We start from the raw sequence: 20,876 nt of genomic DNA on the forward strand, positions 1-20,876 counted from the left end.
AGTTTATGTATATCGCCTCGGTATATGTTTACATTTAAATTCCACTATATAATTAACCACGCACCGTCATCGTTTCAGTTGTACTCGTTAACTCAGTTTTCTTTGAAAGGGGGTGGAGCTACCCCAGATTGAAGAGGTAGGTCACCTTTTTACCTGTTTGTGTACTATCCTTGTGATGTGCACGTAGACCGTCTTTTCCTGTTAGTTACTCCCCACTGAGTTACTATCTTTGACTGGCATACATGTAGGTAGTCTACACCCAAATATCCAATCATGATAAGGGTACCCATTGTATGATCTGCTAAAAAAATGTCATGAGTTCTTAGTTGTGTTCTCAGGGATATCAGGGGCGTAGGCTGGGGGAAGGGGTGTCCAATATTTCAGTTTCGTACCACTTTACTAAATAGTATGTAGGGCTATTTAGATATGTTCTGTTATGTGAACCATTTCATATTGTTCCCGGTGGAAGACGGCGTGTTTTACAGAATTACCTCTCTTGAATCGTACCGCGCAGGCAGCAGTAGCTATTTCCGTCTGGTGGACAAGACAGATGCCGCAGTTTTACTTGTACTGCTTGTAATGACAATAAATACTATATACTCAGCCTGTTTTCAACCCCACCTAAGCTGAACATGAGTTGTTTTGGGCTTTTTTTTAAATGTGAAAATGAATGTGTACACATTGGCCAAATCTGCATTCGAAACGATTCGAAATCACTCAGATTCTCTCTTCGGCACCTAATATCCCGGGGCTTCCGGGGCCTAGGCGGCCCCTGGACCCTCGTCTAATAGACTGCGATAGTCGTTCCGCTCTTGTCAAATCCGCACCCCCTCCCCCACCCCCCGGTCAAGATCCATGGCACGCCGCTGTATATCATGAGGCGCATGATAGTGTATTGTCAGATGTGCATTTCGTTCACCTATATTATAAAGCCTTTGTGTGGTTAACGGAAAAATACTGAACTAAGTTTGAAGGAGAAGTTGTTTACTTTCATCTAGCAGCATTTCCCACACTCCCAACGGAGTTCATCATCCTATCCTGTTAAAAAGAAAAATGTTTAAAAATTACGTGATGTCAGTCAAGTCGTCAAGGTTGCTGAATTCCAAGGTCACGTATATATGACGAGTTCCTGCTTACATATTCACACTGTATAGCCTTTCAACCGTGAAATCTGCCAGATGTATGTCGACATATGACGAAATAATATAATAAACCAGAAAAGAGCTTCAAAGCAAAGCAAATAAGGAAGTGCGATAGTGCTTGATATATCAAATATCCGGTCTATTCACAAATTTGGTTTTTCTTTGTGCATTTTCAAAGCAAGATTTAAATACTGACAAATATCGTATACCCATGTTCGTTACCAAACGCTATGCCACTAAATTTCATTTGTCCAATTTACGGCGGTGGTAAGGTAGACAGTTGATCGACGAGCATGTGGGTTTTGACCATTTTGTAAGTAAGGCCTATATATATATGGTAGAAACAGCGAGCTTTCCGTGAAGTTTTATCAGCTCTTGTTATCCGAGCTCAAACATACAAATATTTATTTATTTTTATTTTTTTCTTATTTGAATATTGTTAAAAACACTCATTTTTTTTACTCATTTTCTTATATATAGCCTGCCGGTGGCTATGTGGTTAGAGGAAGCTGGAGTGCCCGGCATAAACCTTAGATAAACTTCCCGCCAGTCGAAAAAAATCTCGTGACGATGGCTGTCATTATATAAATACACCAAGCTTAACGGAGACATTAACTCCTGAAGACATTCGCATGTACTCTGCGCAGAGTATCTGCGCGGGTTCAGACGATGATCCTCATTATGTGATACATTTGGTTCAATATTTGACTCTAAAGTCATTCTTAAAACTACCACTTCAGATGGTTTGTAAATTAAAACTTTGAAATGTTAGGTTGTGCCATGTCGGTATGGTTATGTTGCCTTCCTCCCTATCCCCACACGCCATTAACGCAAGCCATTTTGACGTAAAATGGTTTAGAAGAACAAGAGACAAATAAAATGTATATTCCGTCCTATCTGTGAACAAGGGCTTCCACCAATAAACACAAATTTTATATAATTCTTCTCACCTGAACTGCGAAAGCTTTCAGAAATTAAAACGCATGGTGGCTTAATATCTAATATGTTCTATATATCTCAACAGGCTCTTACAATTACCATTTACAATTACAGTTGAGATAATGCATAACGTGGCGTTTTGCATCTTTTATATTTTATGCAGTTCAGCGAGAGGACAAATCTTAAACTCCTCATGTAAATAGCAGCGGGGGACACAGTGTAACGCTGCCTCCTGTATCAGGTGCAGGAGTGATGGGCTTACGTATAGATTATAATGAAGACGAATTGCAAGAATAAGTTAAGTGAATAAACAATCAGATAATATAGCCAGTTAATAATAAATTCTCCATGTTATATGATCCGGATGAAGAAATAATTGGATGATTGGATACTAAAACATGGCCTGTGGAGTTAATGGCAGTGGTAATGGCCTTTATCAGTTTATCTTGAAGTTGTCTAACAACAGCTCTATTGCTGAGGGTCACTGCCTTGATGACAGCGCTGGAAAAACTTTACACATGTCGCAAAGACTACAACACGCGTCGGTTTCCAAAGAAGGGTTGCCAGTGTAGGGCAGTTTAAACCCTTCTCACGACCCCAGGGGTACGAACGGCACTGAGACACATTCCTTCACTTGACACTCTTTACTTAACAGGCCAGCATGGAAAAACCTGTGACGCCATGATTTGTTGGTTTGTTTATGTGACAACGTGGAGTGACACCCCACGTTCGCTGACAACTGACTCCTGTAATACCCACACTAATACGGTATTACACCCTTTAAAATGTCAACCTTATTATGGATGATAACCCGTATGTGAATGTATCTGCGCTCAGCCCCCTCCCCTCTAATCTATCGCCCCCCCCCCCCCCCCCCCCAAAGTGTTACTGTAAGCTGACTGACTGCTCGTGACTTTCCACGCCACCAGGCCAAATCTGTCTGGTAAGCAACACAGGACTGACCAAGTGCCCATCAACTGATGACCTATTTCAACAAGCGGATGGAATAGTTTCCTTACGCGCTACTGTAATACACCCCATACCTTCTTGCCACGTGAGAGTATAGGCCAACATCTAGATAGGTTCTGCATGCTATGTATACAATACATGAATGCGGTGTGTACAATGGACGCATTTATATAGAATTCTGATTTGATTTCGATAGCCCCGACGGTCGTGGGCACATGTCGTGCGCTCGACAAGTCAGTATATGCATATATAGTCAGTGTGTACAATCTCGCTCTCTTGCACTGTTTGCATCACCTACTTAGAGCGATAAATATTTGGATGTCGCGAAGTCCCGCTAAGTGATATGCAGCGATAACCTTGATACGTGTGGCGAACGTGTAACGGTCGGGCACCTGTCTACCGTCAGAACGACTCTCGGTATAAAGCCTGCTGATCGCGATAGCGAACCAACGACTGCCAAAGTAGGGAGGGAATGCTGCTTTGGGTGAGAGCTCTCAGATGATGGAAGTGCAGAAAGCTAAGTGACTGTCAGCCAATGAAAAGAGACTAAAAACGTGTGAGCTTTATCTTCAGTACGCAGGTCGGGCATGACTTGAATGGCTCAGCGCGTATTCCAATCGCTGGCCTTCGCCTGACATAATCTCGGAACTGGGCGGTGTGTGAAAAACGGGACTGTATTATTACAACTGGATTAAGTGTAAGTGTGTGAGTTATTGAAGAAGTCGCTGGTATACAGCTATTATAAAAAGCGTGGTCCGTCACACATGATAACGTAGTCGCTTCGTGAGTCCCAGTCAAGACGATAGCAGCTTGTGAGTATATCTATATATGTATTTATATACACCTGCATATATACCTTAGCACTAACATACCTGTAATCAGTCTTAGCGCTGAGGTACCTGTACACGACTGACTGTTTTTGTGTCAATTTCAGGTGAAGCCGTTAAGAACATTTTTGACACTTCATCAAAAGACAGCATGTCGTTGAGTAACGCAGAAATTCGTCTGATTGAGACCAGCTGGGAAACATACAATCAAGGCGATATCGTCAATCAGGGCGTACACATGTTTATGAGGTAAGTCATGCGAGTCACACTAGAATGTTTTGTTCCCCTTGTTTTTTAACGCTTTTCATATTTCTAATTCGTTCTACTCCCAATAATATAACATGGATTATGGAATCGGGAAAAGTTAGATGTATATATTTGTTGCAGCTTACTCCATATGAGCGGGGCATGTCACTTCAGAGGCTCTGTATTCCGATGATATTGATAACGGTTTGGCTATTGACCGAATAGTCATGTGGACGTGTACACTGAGAGTCTCAACTCAGCGTCAGTAGCCTCATTAGCACTTTACAACTCAACTTGCGATATATTTATTTGCATTGTGGAGAGAAAGGCTCGTGTAAATTAGCGATGTGTCTGGTGACGTAGATCACGGCCCGGCATTTCAGACATGACATAACTGGCGCGGCGCTGCCACTTAGAAACAGCCTATAACGCTCATTTTTACTTTTATAGGCCGTGTCGAGTAACAGGAAAATTTTGTTACCAGAAGATATTTTGAGTCATGCTAATTATAATATGGTAATTCGTAAGTTCCAACTCCAAGTTCCATAAATTCATTCCAAGAACGGATCAAAGGTCAATATCCTGGCTTATTTTCACCAACTTATAATTATTGGTCACTGTTGAGTAGAAGGTTGAAACTTATTTTATTCATGTATTTTCCTTACGTATGATATCCTGGTCACTAAAAGCATATTCTTAAGTGTCCATCTCATATAATAAACCACTTAAGAATGGCCTAATTCACGCTACGTATGACTTTATCGGTCAAAGAAAGATTGTTGATTGTTTTTACCAAAACATACCTTGAGATATTCTAAATATACAAGGTTGATTCGTAAGATACAACTCAATGCACTGACCACTTTAAGAACAGATCAGAGGTCGATATATGGGTTCAATTGATTGTTGAAATGGCTTGTTTCGTGATTTATGCCTTATCCATGGAAACGTGTCCATTTTTGTGGTAGTTAGAGACTTATATCGAAATGTCACCTTGGAAACGTGTCCATTTTTGTGGTAGTTAGAGACTTATATCGAAATTTCAGCATAGAAATATCGAGAACGAATAACACATTCTAAAGTCATCTTTTGATGGACAAATGTCTTTGAAATCGAGGGAACGCCAGAAATGCAAGAATTGACCCTGTGTATATTTTGTCGGGCATGCATGGCAGATGACGCAAGTGGTACCATCACTAACATGCACATTTGTCTGAAAATCACGATTAAGCGGTATTATGCTGCACAAATGAACTTAAAAGTAAGAAATACAGATTGAAATGGAAATACTGATTTTAGCCTGCATATAGCTTAGGTGTGTCCGAAAAACATTTTTTGGTATTACTACATGGAAAACTGGCTTCGAAAACTCCTGTGAAACACAAATAATACGCATAAGAACGAGAATAAGTATAAGAAAGTAGTGTACAATATTGAATAATTATGGTACAAAAGTATTAAAGTACGGTGGGGAGTGTGGATAGGAGATGCATGAGGTGGAGAGTGTGGATATGAGATGCTTGAGTTGGGGAGTGTGGATATGAGATGCTTCAGGTGAGGAGTGTGGATACGAGATGCATGAGGTGGGGAGTGTGGATATGATATGCTTGAGTTGGGGAGTGTGGATATGAGATGCTTGAGGTCGGGAGTGTGGATATGAGATGCTTGAAGCGAGGAGTGTGGATATGAGATGCCTGAGGTCGGGAGTGTGGATTTGAGATGCTGGGGAGTGTGGATATGAGATGCTTGAGGTCGGGAGTGTGGATAGGAGATGCTTGAGGTCGGGAGTGTGGATATGAGATGCTTGAGGTGGGGAGTGTGGATATGAGATGCTTGAGGTGGGGAGTGTGGATAGGAGATGCTTGAGGTGGGGAGTGTGGATGTGAGATGCTTGAAGTGGGGGGTGTGGATGTGAGATACTTGAGGTCGGGAGTGTGGATTTGAGATGCTTAAGGTGGGGAGTGAGAATAGTGAGACAAAAGACGCTGGCTCAATAGCAGACTAATGGTTTAATCTGTGGCTGTCTTCGTAGCCTTCCTAGAAGGTAACTGCCTCTGAATGACATGTAGGCCTAAATTACATGGTTCCTTTGAGCGTCTTCACCCAAAGAACTGACTGTTCTCTTCTAAGATGCAACCACGAAATCAGAAGGGCTCATGATTTTGACATCATGTGAAGCCCTTGGAGCTAGTCAGAAGATCCAAGAAGCAGCTTGAGGAATACACATTGGTTACGAGGGCTGCTGTTGTAGACCTTGCAGCACAGATGTCTCGTATTGTAACACGTCAGATACTAGAGCAAGGCGCCATTCCTGTTCGCAGAGAGATCATCCCGTTGGTGGATGTCCTGTAGATTTGAAAATCGAGCAAGCCATCAGCTCTGATGCTGCTCCCCGCTGCGTGAGAACAACATCTCCAAAAAAGAAGTTATGGTGCCAGTCTGATCATAATGTGGATGCTAAAAAGTTCACATACGCATCCTTTACCCGTCACTTATAAAGGGAATGGCTGAACGTTCGCAGAAAGTTGGTGCCACCGCTGAAATTCGACACGCGCAAATACAAACGGATTCCAAAGACTTAAGAATGAAAATTAACAAAATCGAGGAATATTAATCAATTTAATCGCATGAAAGAAATGGTCCAATAATTCTACAACGCATATAATGAAAGCCAGCGACGCTGTGTAGACATGTCCGGTGAATACCCCAAGAAAATGGAAAGCCATCGAAGCTGTGTAGAAATGTCTGGTGAATACCCCAAGAAAATGGAAAGCCAGCGACGCTGTGTAGAAATGTCTGGTGAATACCCCAAGAAAATGGAAAGCCAGCGAAGCTGTGTAGAAATGTCTGGTGAATACCCCCAGAAAATGGAAAGCCCGCGACGCTGTGTAGAAATGTCTGGTGAATACCCCCAGAAAATCGAAAGCCAGCGACGCCGTGTAGAAATGTCCGGTGAATACCCCAAGAAAATGTAAAGCCAGCGACGCTGTGTAGAAATGTCTGGTTACTACCCCCAGAAAATGGAAAGCTAGCGACGCTGTGTAGAAATGTCTGGTGAATACTCCAGAAAATGGAAAGACATGACACTAGGAATTCATTCACGAATTCAAAAAACCGCTAGATCTTATAATTCCAAAAACTCAACTCAAATCATTCTCCGCAGAAAAGTGCAACGAACAGAAGGGCGATGGACAAAAGGGTTACTGTGTTGATATCACACCCCATTTGATGGATGCCTGATCACTCTAGGTACGGAACCAGAATTTCTATTACATACTTAAGTTCCCGCTAATCACTCTCAGTGTGCTACCCGGTGACAAAGACAGAAAAGAGAAAATTTATGAAGATCCTGAAATGAAAATAGGGACAGAGAATACGTGTCATCCTCGTACTCAACGTTGATCGACAACCTTGCGTTGAGGTAATTTAGTCGAAATATTAACTTTTACCCGTTCTTAAGTTCTTTTTGCGTGGAGTTATAAGTTCAGAATCAGTATTTTATAATTAGCACATCCCAAAGGTAGCTTTGAGTAAAACAAATTCCTTGTACTCAACATGACCGATAAAAGTACTAATTAGCGTTAAAGCATGAGCTGGGAATTTGTAATGAGGAACGAATAAGTTCGTACATCGTCGTGCATCGTACACGGCGAAGAGGTGCTGCTATAGACGTGTGTATTGAACATATATAGCAGGCACAATGAGGTGTAACTATGTATAACGTGCTTTGGATAGATGGTGTGCTTATTATAAAACAGGTAGGACAGTGGCATACGGAAGTATGATTGTATAATGCGTGTACGAGATGGGGAGTGGTTATATTTGTTTATTTGTTTATATATTTATTTGATTGGTGTTTTACGCCGTACTAAAGAATATTTCACTTATACGACCAGCATTTATTCGGCCAGCATTATGGTGGGAGAAACCCACGACCACCCGCAGGTTGCTGATAGAAAGAGTGGTTATAACGTGTGCGGGAATAAAAGATAAGTCAAGCTATAACTACAGGTGTAACGTCGTTAGGAACAGAGGTTGTAATAAAAGTATAACCATATGGCGTGTTTAGGAATTGTAGATGCAGTGAGGTATGACAACGTGTGTAGGAACAGCAGGTGCAGTAAGGTGTAACTACAACGTGTGCTGGAATTCGACTAGCATGTACAGAAGTGTAATGCATGCAGTAGTGCTGAATTATAACTTGTGTAGGAATAGTGGATGTAATGGTGTAACTATAATGTTTATACTATATCGAGTGACAGTAGTAAGTGTTACAAACTATAATGTGACCATGGGTAGTAGCCGGATAAGCCTGTATACACAATGTATCCAGATATCCACCACTCGAGAATACCCGTTCCATTGATGCTTGGCACAGTCAATTGGGCTTAACGCTGAGTGGACAAAGGAAGTTGTATGAAAACACCAAGACGACAAGGTCATGGACACTCACAGTGACAAAACGGCACATTCTCGGTCAGTCTTTATCTGTAAACTAATGCAAATATATCAACTATACGCTCGCACCTGATTTGGCTCAAATCCGGGTCTGGCCTTACCACAGACTTTAAAAATTGTACCTGTTGTTGCATCGATTGTCGTTCAGCACCGAGAGGTTAGAGCAGGGAAACAGGACTGGTTCGCCCGGTGTCAGTGTAATGTGATCGGGTGGGTTGTCATATCTGTGTCATCGGTATGATACTTCTGAAGACAGGCGGAAGCACTTTGGCAGCATGGACTCGCCCTGGCACAAGAAGACAATATATGTACACATACCTAATGACCCCTCGTCGTCAGATGACTGAAGAATTGTTAAGTACGACGTTAAACCAAAGCATACAGTCATACATACATACATACGCACGCACGCACGCACGCACACACACACACACGGAATAACATTCAAACTTTTGGGTATTAAAACGGATCTCTGCACGAGGAAGGTAGTCGCATTCATGGGTTTGGCGATATCAGTTTTGTCATGCTTAGGTCTCTATGAAATATTTATAGTTATGTATCGTAAGAACGCCTAACTAACAACATCAACGCCTAGTAAAAAATAAAAACATAGCAATACATTCAGCTCATTTGAAATATACAGGTGTAATTCACAACTGCAATGTATATAATACTGTGCGCCCATAGTATGGTGTTTATCGCGAATGAACACACCTAGATAGAAAATACATTTCCATAGAAAGTCCAGTCTGTCTTCGTTCTGAGGTTACTATCAGAGCTATGGAACATTTCCAATAGCAAGTCCAGTCTATCTTCGTTCTGAGGTTACTGCCAGGGCAATGAAACATATCCATGGACATTATTTCGGAACTGCAGCAGGATGGGATTGAGGTCAACTATTTGGGCCCGTGTTTGGGTAACAAATTAGTAATATTTTTGTGCAGCACTCGCCAGTATCTATAGAGGACTTCCTTTACTAGCGCACTGTAGAATTACCAAGGTTTAACACTTGTTAAACAGAAGTTGTAGTGTTTAGTGATCACAAAAAATGTCTCATATACATACACCCTATCACCCCAACCACACCTCCGCGCCTTTTTCCTATGAAGTTCTCTTGGATCACCATGGCGACATGTCTTTACGTACCATTTCTGTCATATCAGTTGCGAAGAACTTCGCATAAAAGAGCCCTCATTCAGAATTTCGTTTTTGTAAGGGCTAGACATGAAATACTAAGTATGTTTTCACTATATGCCCTGGTGTATTTTTTAGTCCAACCTTAGCAAGTTTGATGAAGCCAGTCATTTGCTCAATTCTTGGCTGGTAATGGTGAATCTTTTGTGTTGTTCTATTCAGCGTATGTTGTTCTGTTCATCGTTTGTTGTTCTGTTCAACGTGACTGAATAACTGCATACAGTTTATCAAATAAACCTGTTTTCAGAGTTGCCCCAAATCTGAATAACAAAGAAGCCAAGAAGTTCACCCCCTTTGGCTAGCCTGCCTTATTAAAGGAGAAGCTCTGTTTTGAAAAATGCATAAAAAACATATCTGTCGACATGTGGGGTATGCGGTCTGCATGTCATACATTGCCATTTGAATGGACGTCAATTAAATTGGTCTGTCTGGGTTTTCGTTGAACCACTGCGTTTGTCATACAACTAGATCTACCCTAGTGGTCCTAAACTCTACACTCTTGATCATACGAGTTTCAGTATGGCTTTTGTTAGTGATACGTTCTCACGCTCTTGGTATGACCTGTGATATATATTTATAAAGTATATATAGTCTTATGTATAAAATAAATATAATATGAGGAGAAAAAATCCATCAAAAAACCTTTCAGACTCTCTATAACTATATATTCCTACTGCAGATTCAAGGAATGTTTTTTAACATAAATATGTGAAATATCCCAAAGTTTTCAGTTTTTTAAGGATGGTGTATATCATGTATCCTTGGGTGGTAAAACTTAGAATGAAAAACAAAAACAAAACAAAAAACAATAGGACTTCCTTATCCTGCTGTAATGTTGTTAGAGTCAGCAATGTACAAAAAATAATGTATATACCATGGACGTAAATATATACTTCGTGGTTGTAATACGAAAGGGTGCATGGGGTAAAGTTTAAGTCCATGGGCTGTACGTGTTTCTGTTTAGAAGGTATATAAAAGGCTAAAATTTAAGGTTAAGGATTTGTGAAATGCTGCAGAAAAATCCAAACAGAAGGTTGTGTATTGCTGTGGTGTCGCAACAGTGATAATTGTTGAGCCTCTAAGCATGTGCCGTGAAAAGGAACTGTGAAAAGGAGTGCTGAAATAAATTTGTATCTTAGAGGTCAGTGTATTGCTTTGAACTAAATGGTGTTCGTTTGTTGGTGAGTATAGAAATTCAGTCTGCATGGAATGGAACACCAGATGTGTTAAATCTGTCCGCCTTCTAATTTTATGGTCTTTTACTTGATGAAGATATTGTTCCATTTCTACCTGTGTGTGCGTGGAAGTCGGTGTGTATATTGTGTGAGTTAGGATTTATATTCGTGACCATGCAGGCGCATGCGGCGCATTGACCTCGGGGTATGTACATTGCAACTTCCGTAAATGTTGCAGAACGATGCAGTCTGGCTCTGCTTAATTTCCTATTAAGGCATAATTGTGTTTACCCGGCGTGAACTAAATGTGTAGCTTGTGTTTCATAGTTATCTGGCCTGAAACAAATCACATATCGGTTTGTATCAAAGTCCACGTTTATTAACGTGCGCTTGATAGTGTATTTGATCCCAATAATAAATCCGTAGAGAATCGTTGATAACATCGGCGAGCAAATACGGAGCTTTTAACCCGGTAACGGTTAGGCAAGCCCGCAACTGTTACAAACAATAGGTATCAATTTCCATTGGCGCGTTAAATTAGGAGCAATATCGACGGTGATTATCCCAAGTTTTATGAGTTTAGAGTAGGTCACGACAGTAGGGGGTTTGCCCAGAGGACACTGTATCCACTAACCCAGAACTAGCCATGTATACATAGAGACGGATTCCATTGAGTCACATCGATGCTTCGGGCCATTTTGTACATTAACCAAGATGGCACAGCTTTTTCCGATATGAGTTAATCTGTTGTCCTCGATGCTTTAATCCGCCGTGCCTTCCAGCTAAAATATGTTTAAGATAGGCCAATATTGGATAACATAATCATATTAACACGTTCTTATCAGTTTGTTTTATTCTTTTTGTGTACGATTTGTTGATACTTCAATCAAAATTGATACGCTAATCAATCAGTGATGTGGAATTTATCTGCATGTTGTAATACGAATCACTTAAACATACAAGAGGCATTATCATTTACATGAGTTGTTTTGTATTTCCTACTAGGCTAGTTTTTTTTTCACACATATTCGTTATGAAGTGAGCTTGAAAGCCATGAAAGAGGTAGTTATTCGACTGTGGTCGATGTTTGAAGATTCCGCCTTTGAGGAGATCAGGATGGGATCGAGGCTGTATAGTCACGTGACAGACGAGGTTTTACGAGTGATTCGCTGGGCAGTGGCATGTTGAAGTGATCATAGTATCATGAGCTGAATCATGTGATGAGTAGGGTAGGGGATTGAGAAGCTGACCACCACCCAGAAACAACATCATAAACCATCGGTCAGGTCCCCACACTATCAGCACGCTGACGAAAACATCGGTACCAGCAGGCCTAGGACTGTAGTACACAGATCTGCTTTATCCGTCTGCTCCTCATGTTTGTTGACAGACAAACGAGGCCTGCGTGCCAGTGATAAGTCCAATTCGGGTGAACTTGGGCAAAGTCTCTCGTCCTGTTTTGTCAGAGCAAACACGCGTCTTTCCCTTCCACTGTAGCACTTCTCTGTACTGCTATTTAACACCGTGCAGCTGTAACTTGACCTATCCCCTTGGCACCATTCTTTATTTTATCCGACGTTCCCATCACAGAGCTTGTCCGCCAGATACGTTTAAGAACGTCGACTACACAATAGTAGATAATACGTAGTGCACATTTACAGACTGCTCATCCTTTTTAAGAAGGGTTTCTCTTGAGGGTGTGATGAAGAAATTGGTTTAGATGTTGATAGCTTAGTGATAAGACCCTGGCCCCGGGACCACGAGGCAACTTTAAACATAAGTCAAACTTTCAAATCACTTTAAACTTGTGATTGCTTACGTAACAAGGTCAAAATAGTGGTTGACAATATAAATGCTGGGTAAGTTACTGCAGAACAAATTTCATTTAAAATGACGGGAAAGAACATACCAACTTTAATTATAGAAAGTTTGACATAAGTTTAAGATCGCTTCGTGATCCAGGGACTAGACGGTTATAGCTGGTGTGACGCCGTGTATGATCTATAGGCCCTGTTCTGTTGTAAGGTGTATAATTTGGTGTCAATCGCCTGAAATGACGTCAGTGATGTAGTGAATTATTTCCCGTTCGGAAGCTGTGCACAGAAAAGTTATCTGACATCCGCCAAATGTAACAAGAATGTGTTATTTTTACTGACGATCGTGTTACTTCTGTTACTTCTGCCTTGAAGATGAGACTAGCTGTATCACGTATGTACATGTATACACCAGTATGAAGTATCGTACTGAAATATTTTTGTGAAATGATTAGCCCATCTAAACATGCTCCTATTGACCACTACTTGATGAAGACCTGCAAGTCCTGAAAGCGGTTGCTCAGTTAGTTAGCGCGCTAGGGCAGCGTAATGACCCAGGGGCCTCTCAGCAATGCGGTCGCTGTGAGTTCAAGTCCAGCTCATGCTGGCTTCCTCTCCGGCCGTAAGTGGGAAGGTCTGCCAGCGGACGGTCGTGTGTTTTCCCCGGGCTCTGCCCCGTTTCCCTCCACCATAATGCTGGCCGCCGTCGTATAAGTGAAGTATTCTTGAGTACGGCGTAAAACACCAATCAAATAAATAAATAAATAAATAAATGAAAGCAGTCAAAGTTTTTAATTCGCAAAAAATGACAAAAGTTGTCCAGTAAGATCTCTTAACGATACCATTGGGTCTAACTGATCCGATTCACTCCCTGGCAAATTAAGAATAGTTGTGTTTGTAGAACAGAGAAAGTGGATTTCAAAAACGAATTAGTAATGCTTTCATTTTTTTTATCTTTAATGCCGTGTATGATGTGTGTGTATACCCCTAAGTACTTTTCACACGGATGTGTACTAATTAAACTTGTAGGATTATGTATTAAGGTATTGTGTCTGGGTGTTGGGGTTTTACGGCGGGCGGATAATCACGGTCAGTCTAAACATAAATAGTCCCTAAGGTAGCTCTGTATGTGGTGAGTGACGAGGCAGAGGGATTACTACACAGTCTCTGATCTCGATAGGTAATGAGGATTCAGGAAACCAGCCGTGTTAATTCTGTAATTTACACTCTGCCGGGGATAAAAATAGACTGTTATGCACTGATATCGGTATGCGTAAGCGATCAGACAGGATTATTATAAGGTAACAGTGAACTCACTAATTATACAGGTGACATGCCCGTATTGTTCATATGTGTCTTGGTATGATAAGATAACAGCAGCAGCGTCTTTTGGTACGTGTTGATGGTAGCGTAGCAGGCGACAATCAAGGATACGCCGTCCGGGATGCAAGGTCGTGAAAGATCAACTTTATGTAGCGAAATGAATAAAAAAAACCCCTTTGAAATGCTTTGTGGATAACACTCTTGGTACAGAAAATGCTAGCAGTTGATATGGCTGGAAATATTTTACTATTATTGTGTCATAATTCAAAACCAGCGGCAATGCCGGTATCAAAACATCATTTTCGTAAAAGACATTATCGTCAAAATAGAGAGTCCGAACATTCATTCGTCTCCAGTGGCCCCAGAAAGACATCAGCCTTGTTGATACTACAGTCTGGAACGAAAATAAAATCCTGTGATTTTCAGGTCTAATACAACGATAATATATAATTGTTTATTTTCAGTTATTATTCACTAAACATATTAACTCAGCACTGCCGATTGCAATGCTTGTCTAATTGAATATATGCAATTTCCGCTTTTTTCGACGATTTCACCGAAATGTCTCCATGCGTGAGAAATTTCGACAAAGACAAACAATGAATACATTGCTTTCATGTTATTCGTATAATTCAAATTATGATGGTAAAGCTTGCACACTCTGAGTTAACTTATTCTTTGATTTATACGTAAATGGAAATCAAGTTAAATTAACTTGGGGCTTATAAACAGTTAACCACACACGTAAACCGTGTAGAATAACGTAACGAATAGAAATTAAACATTAAGCACATGATTACCATTATTTTCTTCACAAATCTCAAAACTGTGTTTACATATTGAATTTTATATACAATACATCAACGTTAATCTTAACGACCACAGGTTACTTTCTTCTTCTTGTGGACTCTGTATAAAATGGTTTGTGGTAACAGTTAAAGGACGCAACTTTGACCTTAAATGATTTCTTGATATTTTTTTGACCGCCAGAATTTTCACGAAGAGACCGGACATGAAGCCGATCTGGTCAATTTCCATGAAGCATGATTCAGAAGAACAGTACAAGAAGAGTCCTAAGTTCCGGTTCCACGTGAAGCGTCTGTTCAGCACGATCGGAATGGTGGTAGATGGGCTGGAATATCTTCACGAGGTGGAACCCATGATAGAGGATTTGGGCAGACGGCACATCAAGTATGGCATCAAACGGGCTCACTTTGAGGTGAGCTATAGATATCAGTATAGTAAAAGGCTTACAGCAGCACAGAGAGTAAAACCAGAGCAGTGACGATAGTGCGGTACCTGGCTAATGGTCACACCTAACCGGTGAAATAGGGTGTCTTGTCAATTTACACCTGTTAGGGTTTTATTCTAATTGTTGATGTATAAGGCTAAACAGTAGCAACGTATACGTCCCCTATTACCATAGTTTAAGCAGAACTGGTTTTAATTGGCATCACATTTAACATACCATCATATCAACCAGTTCAAAGGGACCAGGAATCAAGGATGCTTAATCCACCAGCTAAATCCTGGTTTGTGCATGAATGCAATATAATAAAAGACTTGTAGCATACAGAGTAAAACCACTTGAGAGTGGTTGGTCGTGAGTTTCCTTCGGACTCCGGTTTCCTTTCGCCATAATGCTGGCCACCGTCGTATAAGAGTGTGGTCTAAAACACCAATAAAATAGATAAATAAATAAAATAAAGAGTGAAAAAAACTTGAAGTGACTTCACTAGGATATCCTTTTACACCCATTTGATGGATACATAGACCCGGATGATCGGTACCACACCGGAAACTAGAAGTTTTTTTTACATTCCTTTCTTTGCATTTGCATGTTGTCTTTGTTCTAGAAAATTCCATTTCTTAAATAAGAAAATGCAGAGCCTTTGTCCAAACTGTAAAATGAGGGACTGCGTTTTCCAATAGAGACGGCAATGTTGGCAACCGCAATGGGGAAATGATGAAAACATGTCACATGTTGTCGACATCTGTGCCACGTATATCAGTGCCTTTAAATCACTGAAGGAATGGAAATATTCTGATTTCGAATCGATGAGGAATCAAAGGTATAACAGCTGAAGATACAGAGGAAAAATGAAAATATATCAACCTTGTCTGACCTATGAATTTTTCTTGTTAGCATTGTAGCCTATATTTTGTTTGACTGGTCGACGCTGGGTTATAAATGTTTGTCTGATGACGATCTTGTCTGTGAGTAACGGTTTGTAAATCCGATATTTATTGCCCATGTGTCATAAAACCATATGGATCGTGAGATCTATGAACGTAGATCACATGGCGATTGTTGTTGTGAATCATGGTCCACGGCATCGTTGTTGTGGATCACGAGGTTACTACCTGTGGACCACAAGATCGTTAAAGTGGACCAAGAGATCCCGGTAGTGGATCACAACTACCTATGGACCTCGAGAGTGTTGTTGTGGATCACGAGGTTATTGCCTGTGGACTACGAGATCGTTGTTGTAGAACACCAGGTTACTACCGGTGGACCACGGGTTTAATGCCTATTGATCACAGTGTTGTTGTTTATAGAACATGTGGACCATGATGCCCTTTATAGTAGCTGAACATCCAGAACGGATAATCACATAAGCTACAAAAGAACATAAGCGGTACAATACATATTGTTGGATATTCTTGACCTGGACTCATGATGTCTTTAGCTGCCTATAATATTGTTTAGACCTACATTGTTTTTGATTCAGGTTATACTCATGCTGCCATTCGAGTGTACATAAGCGAGAAATCACATTTAACTTTTGGTTTAGAATGTTTGACATTATCAGAGTACCTTGTAAAATTGTATCAATTCGTGAATTGAGATAATAGTTCGCTATTTTAAGGCGTAATATGTGAACATGATTGCATAAGATTGCCCGTTTTTGTTGTTCAGGAATTCACATAATTAACTGAGGGACGAATTTCTAAATAAGTGACACAGCATGTCATTCTGTTTATGAGCAATTTTAAATTCAACGCTCAATTAACGCTGAAAATTATCTGATGGAATGAGCTTATGGTATGCATGGAACACAGCATTCTCATATTACAAACAATTCTCCACAGGATAGTCGGCGCTTACCTATGATGTAGCATTTACATAATTTTGTGTGATATTTTACTTTTTTATTATTGGCCCAGCGTACGGTAATTATTACTAGCATTACATCTGATACCCGACATTCAAAGCGCCCAGATGGCGCCATAATAGCTATCATTGACACGAAGGCTAGAAAATGTAAGTGGTCCCTTTGTTGCACGTATTGCATACATGTATATTGCAGTCATTCACAGTGTTATTTCTTATGCTCAACATAACATTGCCATGTTTTTGTTGATGACGTAATGCGAAGATCTTTTCCCAAGTACTCGCTATCAGCCTCCTTATCATCATTCCATGCGGACTCCTCCATGCATTTTACACTTGTTGTCTTGTCGGTTATCACGTGATCAAATGTGCGACGGCTAGTCACGGTCGGTTTAAGTCACGAGACCTTATGTTTCCACACCTGTCGCCAAGACTACCTGCACAAAGCTCTGTAACCTTTCATAGTTCTTGAAAGTCGATAAATTTCTAATCTTAATGCTACACTTCTTAACGAAATTGACCATTTTTGTCTCTTATGTTATACAGGTGATTGCTGATGGACTGTTATACGCCCTCGAGAATGCATTGGGAAACAAGTTCACACCGGAAGTGAAAAACGCATGGTGCAAGCTCTACGGCTGGTTGGCGGAGGTGATGATAAGGGCACTGCCAGCTGAAAACTGAAAGACTTTTTCACCTGTAAATGTACGAGTTATGTAGCGGTGTACCGGTACCGTCTTGTAATGGGTTTGAGGGATATACGGGAAACTCGGTCACTGGCGGTCATAACAGGTGCTGTTGCGTATACATGCTGACCGTCCTTCAGCTATTGGCAAGGCACACTTGAGAAATCTCATGGATTAGTTTTTAAGATGTGAATTCTTGAAAGAGACAAAGAATACTTGCATATATATGTTTATATCTATTCACCTGAACATTACAAAGAGTTTTTACTATGTACATGTATATGAAGGTGCACTTCAGACTGACTTGGATAAAATTCAGCATTGTAGCGTGTATGAATTGTGTCTGTTGGAATCCGCACATTTTGAAATGAATGCCCACGATAACATGGCGTTTACCGCTCTGGAACATTTTGAAATGAATGCCCATGATAACATGGCGTTTACCGCTCTAGAACGTGACTCGCGTCCATCACACGCTTTATTTATTTGATTTGTTCTTTACGCTGTACTCAAGAATATTTCACTTATGCGACGACGGGGCCAGCATTACTATAGGAGGAAACTGGCAGAGACCGGGGTAAACCCACGGCCATCAGCAGTTGGTTGGCAGACCTTCCTAGGTGCAACCACAGTCGTTAAGGTTTATGTAAAATTAAATATGGTAAAAACCCATTGTAAGTCGCGTCGTTACGTCATTATGGCTTATTTGACACCAGAAGGTGACACATGCGCCTATTCACCTGTCACGTTTACGATGATATTTAATGGAGTAAGAATAACTCCACATATTGTACAACGCCAGTCCATTTTCCACCCAATTTATAAAACAATGTTTCTTATTCATCCAATCGGTTAAAAGTACACTAACAATGTAAATAAAAATCAGTGTTATTTGTAATGCATTTAGCGAGATTTTTATCCAAAACGCAGTGTTTTGTGTACCATGTTTCAAGGACAGCAGCCCATTTAAGTGGAAAGACAATAAAATTTGGATCGTAGATGTAAACCATGATGCTTGATTTCATAGTCTCAATGACTATCGTCACTCGACAAAAGTCAGCCAATGTACTAAGCAGTCAAAGCTAAATACATTTAAACATATAAATTGAAAACTATGAAAGCTATATAAATACTTTAGTGTTATAGACCCATGTAATTTATTGCAAATATATATAATCATAATTATATTATAATATTTATTATGCTACAACCTAATATATAATTTTGATCAGAATTATAGGATTCCAAATTGAAAGCTCCGTCCAGATTTGCCATCATGTACCGAAAATAGTTTAAGCAACAGGGGGATAAGAAAATTTTCAATTTCACGGATTTCCTGGATTATGACCGATTGGCTGTATTCAGGTGGCTATTTCAACTCCTGTCTTTATACGTGGTTGTACTTAATACTTCGTTCTTTATTTTCACTTCTAATCGATGTCAGCAGTCCAAAACAGGTGTGAACTGTGGCTCTTATCTCTCAGGCTGCCCGCACACGTTACACCCCACGTGTATATCCCACGCAGCAATGGCACCCCTCCACACATAGCTCAACGTAGTGGTTTTTACCGGGCTCTTCCTGGCTTCCTCCTACCAAAGATTTACAGGCACCTGACGAAGTTTTCATTGAACTGTTCCCGGCTTCCTCCACCCATACATTTTGTCAGGCACCTGGGGAAGTGATTTCTACCGGAGTTTTTCAGGTTCCTGTACCCTTATACACATAATGAAGCGCATAGATGGTGAAAACCAAAACGATTGTGTATAATACCTACACACAAGTGTAACATAACTAAACAACTTCAATACGTAACGTTTTATTTTCTTAAGTACACAAAAGCATAGATGTCAGATTTTGCTATAATTGTGGATACCTGTGGTACACATTCGTTTTTAGATCCTCTTTCAGTTTCCTCTACCAATGGGTTTTCCAAGTATATAGTGAAGATTTATGTCCGGTCTATCATGTGACATATACCATGCATTCTGTTCCAGGGGCCGCTTACACAAAGGAATGTTAAGCCTAAGATGATTGTAAATCGCTAAGATCTCGATTGTAGCCCTAGCTTACAACTGACACCCTCTTGCACGAAGGGATTGTAAGCTGCGATAGTTGTAAGTTGCTATCAAAAATTACAATCGGGTCGACCCTGTTGTAAAATATTTACATTTGCCCCCAAATTACTGTTCAGCCCAAACTATTTGCCTTAGGTAGACAGTTTGTTAATACTTTTCGACTCGATTTGAAAAAAATGTGCAATGTAATTGTCTTAGAAAAGATGAACATTTTTTCACATGTTGCTGTTGCTAGTTACTGAGTCATTTTGACTTAGAACTCTTTGAAAATGAAGTCAAGAAGAGTTATTGACCGGTACATTGTCCATTCACCCTGGCCAACTTATGTACGAGTCAAGTTTGATCTACGATCGCGATTGTAGTTGGACACAGACACCCATTACAACTTCCATTTTTCGGGAGGGACGTGTAAAGTCTTTTTTGCTGCCAGCCTGCCGTTTTTGGTGTACAGGTCTATGCTTGGTATCAAAATGATGGAAATTGTCTAAGCTTAGGGCAGGTATGAGTTTTAATGATGAAAGTTTGAAATTCTGGGGCGAAAGGACAGAAGGAGACAGGTGGTGATGAGGCTGTGAGTGACGTCCCCTTGGCGTTGCTAGGTACACCTCCCGGCTGCCGGCATAGAAATGTCCAGATTTTGACGGTCAACCTATTTCCAGATTTTTATGGCTTCTTTCTCACAGGCTGGGCAAGGTATGCACCAAAACTTATTGGCGACAGAATGTTTGGGACTGAGCTAACCGTTAACATTGTCGCTTATGGAAAATTAATGGGGGTCTGTGGCCAACTTCAAAAAATTGCTATAGCTTGACAGTTCCTTCGTGCAAGCGACGTAAATTATTTTTATGATACAGTCAATTGTAGCTACAGTCGCTTTGCGAGCGGGCCCAAATATTCACCCAAAATGCCAAT

At 40.6% G+C, this 20,876-nt stretch overlaps 1 protein-coding gene across 2 annotated transcripts; it reads left to right on the plus strand.

Moving 5' to 3' along the window:
• Positions 1-3,402: 3,402 nt before the first annotated feature.
• Positions 3,403-18,221, plus strand: LOC135468089 (neuroglobin-like). 2 transcript variants are annotated; one of them, XM_064746143.1, is made up of 4 exons: positions 3,403-3,747; positions 3,985-4,126; positions 15,078-15,306; positions 17,749-18,221. In XM_064746143.1, the coding sequence occupies exons 2-4, from the start codon at positions 4,029-4,031 to the stop codon at positions 17,884-17,886; spliced, it is 465 nt and encodes a 154-aa protein (XP_064602213.1). In that variant the 5' UTR covers positions 3,403-3,747; positions 3,985-4,028; the 3' UTR covers positions 17,887-18,221. The 2 variants fall into 2 exon arrangements, with proteins under 2 accessions (XP_064602213.1, XP_064602211.1); XM_064746141.1 differs by having other exon boundaries at positions 3,404-3,862.
• The last annotated feature ends 2,655 nt before the right edge of the window (positions 18,222-20,876 follow it).

This window comes from Liolophura sinensis, chromosome 6, assembly GCF_032854445.1.
Source record: "Liolophura sinensis isolate JHLJ2023 chromosome 6, CUHK_Ljap_v2, whole genome shotgun sequence".
Classification (NCBI taxonomy): domain Eukaryota; kingdom Metazoa; phylum Mollusca; class Polyplacophora; order Chitonida; family Chitonidae; genus Liolophura; species Liolophura sinensis.

Excerpts from the sequence above, each read along its gene's own strand:
- LOC135468089 (XM_064746143.1), top strand. The coding sequence starts at position 4,029 with ATGTCGTTGAGTAACGCAGAAATTCGTCTGATTGAGACCAGCTGGGAA. Across the intron at positions 4,127-15,077 it reads GGCGTACACATGTTTATGAG|AATTTTCACGAAGAGACCGG; the intron begins GTAAGTCATGCG and ends TTTGACCGCCAG. Across the intron at positions 15,307-17,748 it reads TCAAACGGGCTCACTTTGAG|GTGATTGCTGATGGACTGTT; the intron begins GTGAGCTATAGA and ends TATGTTATACAG.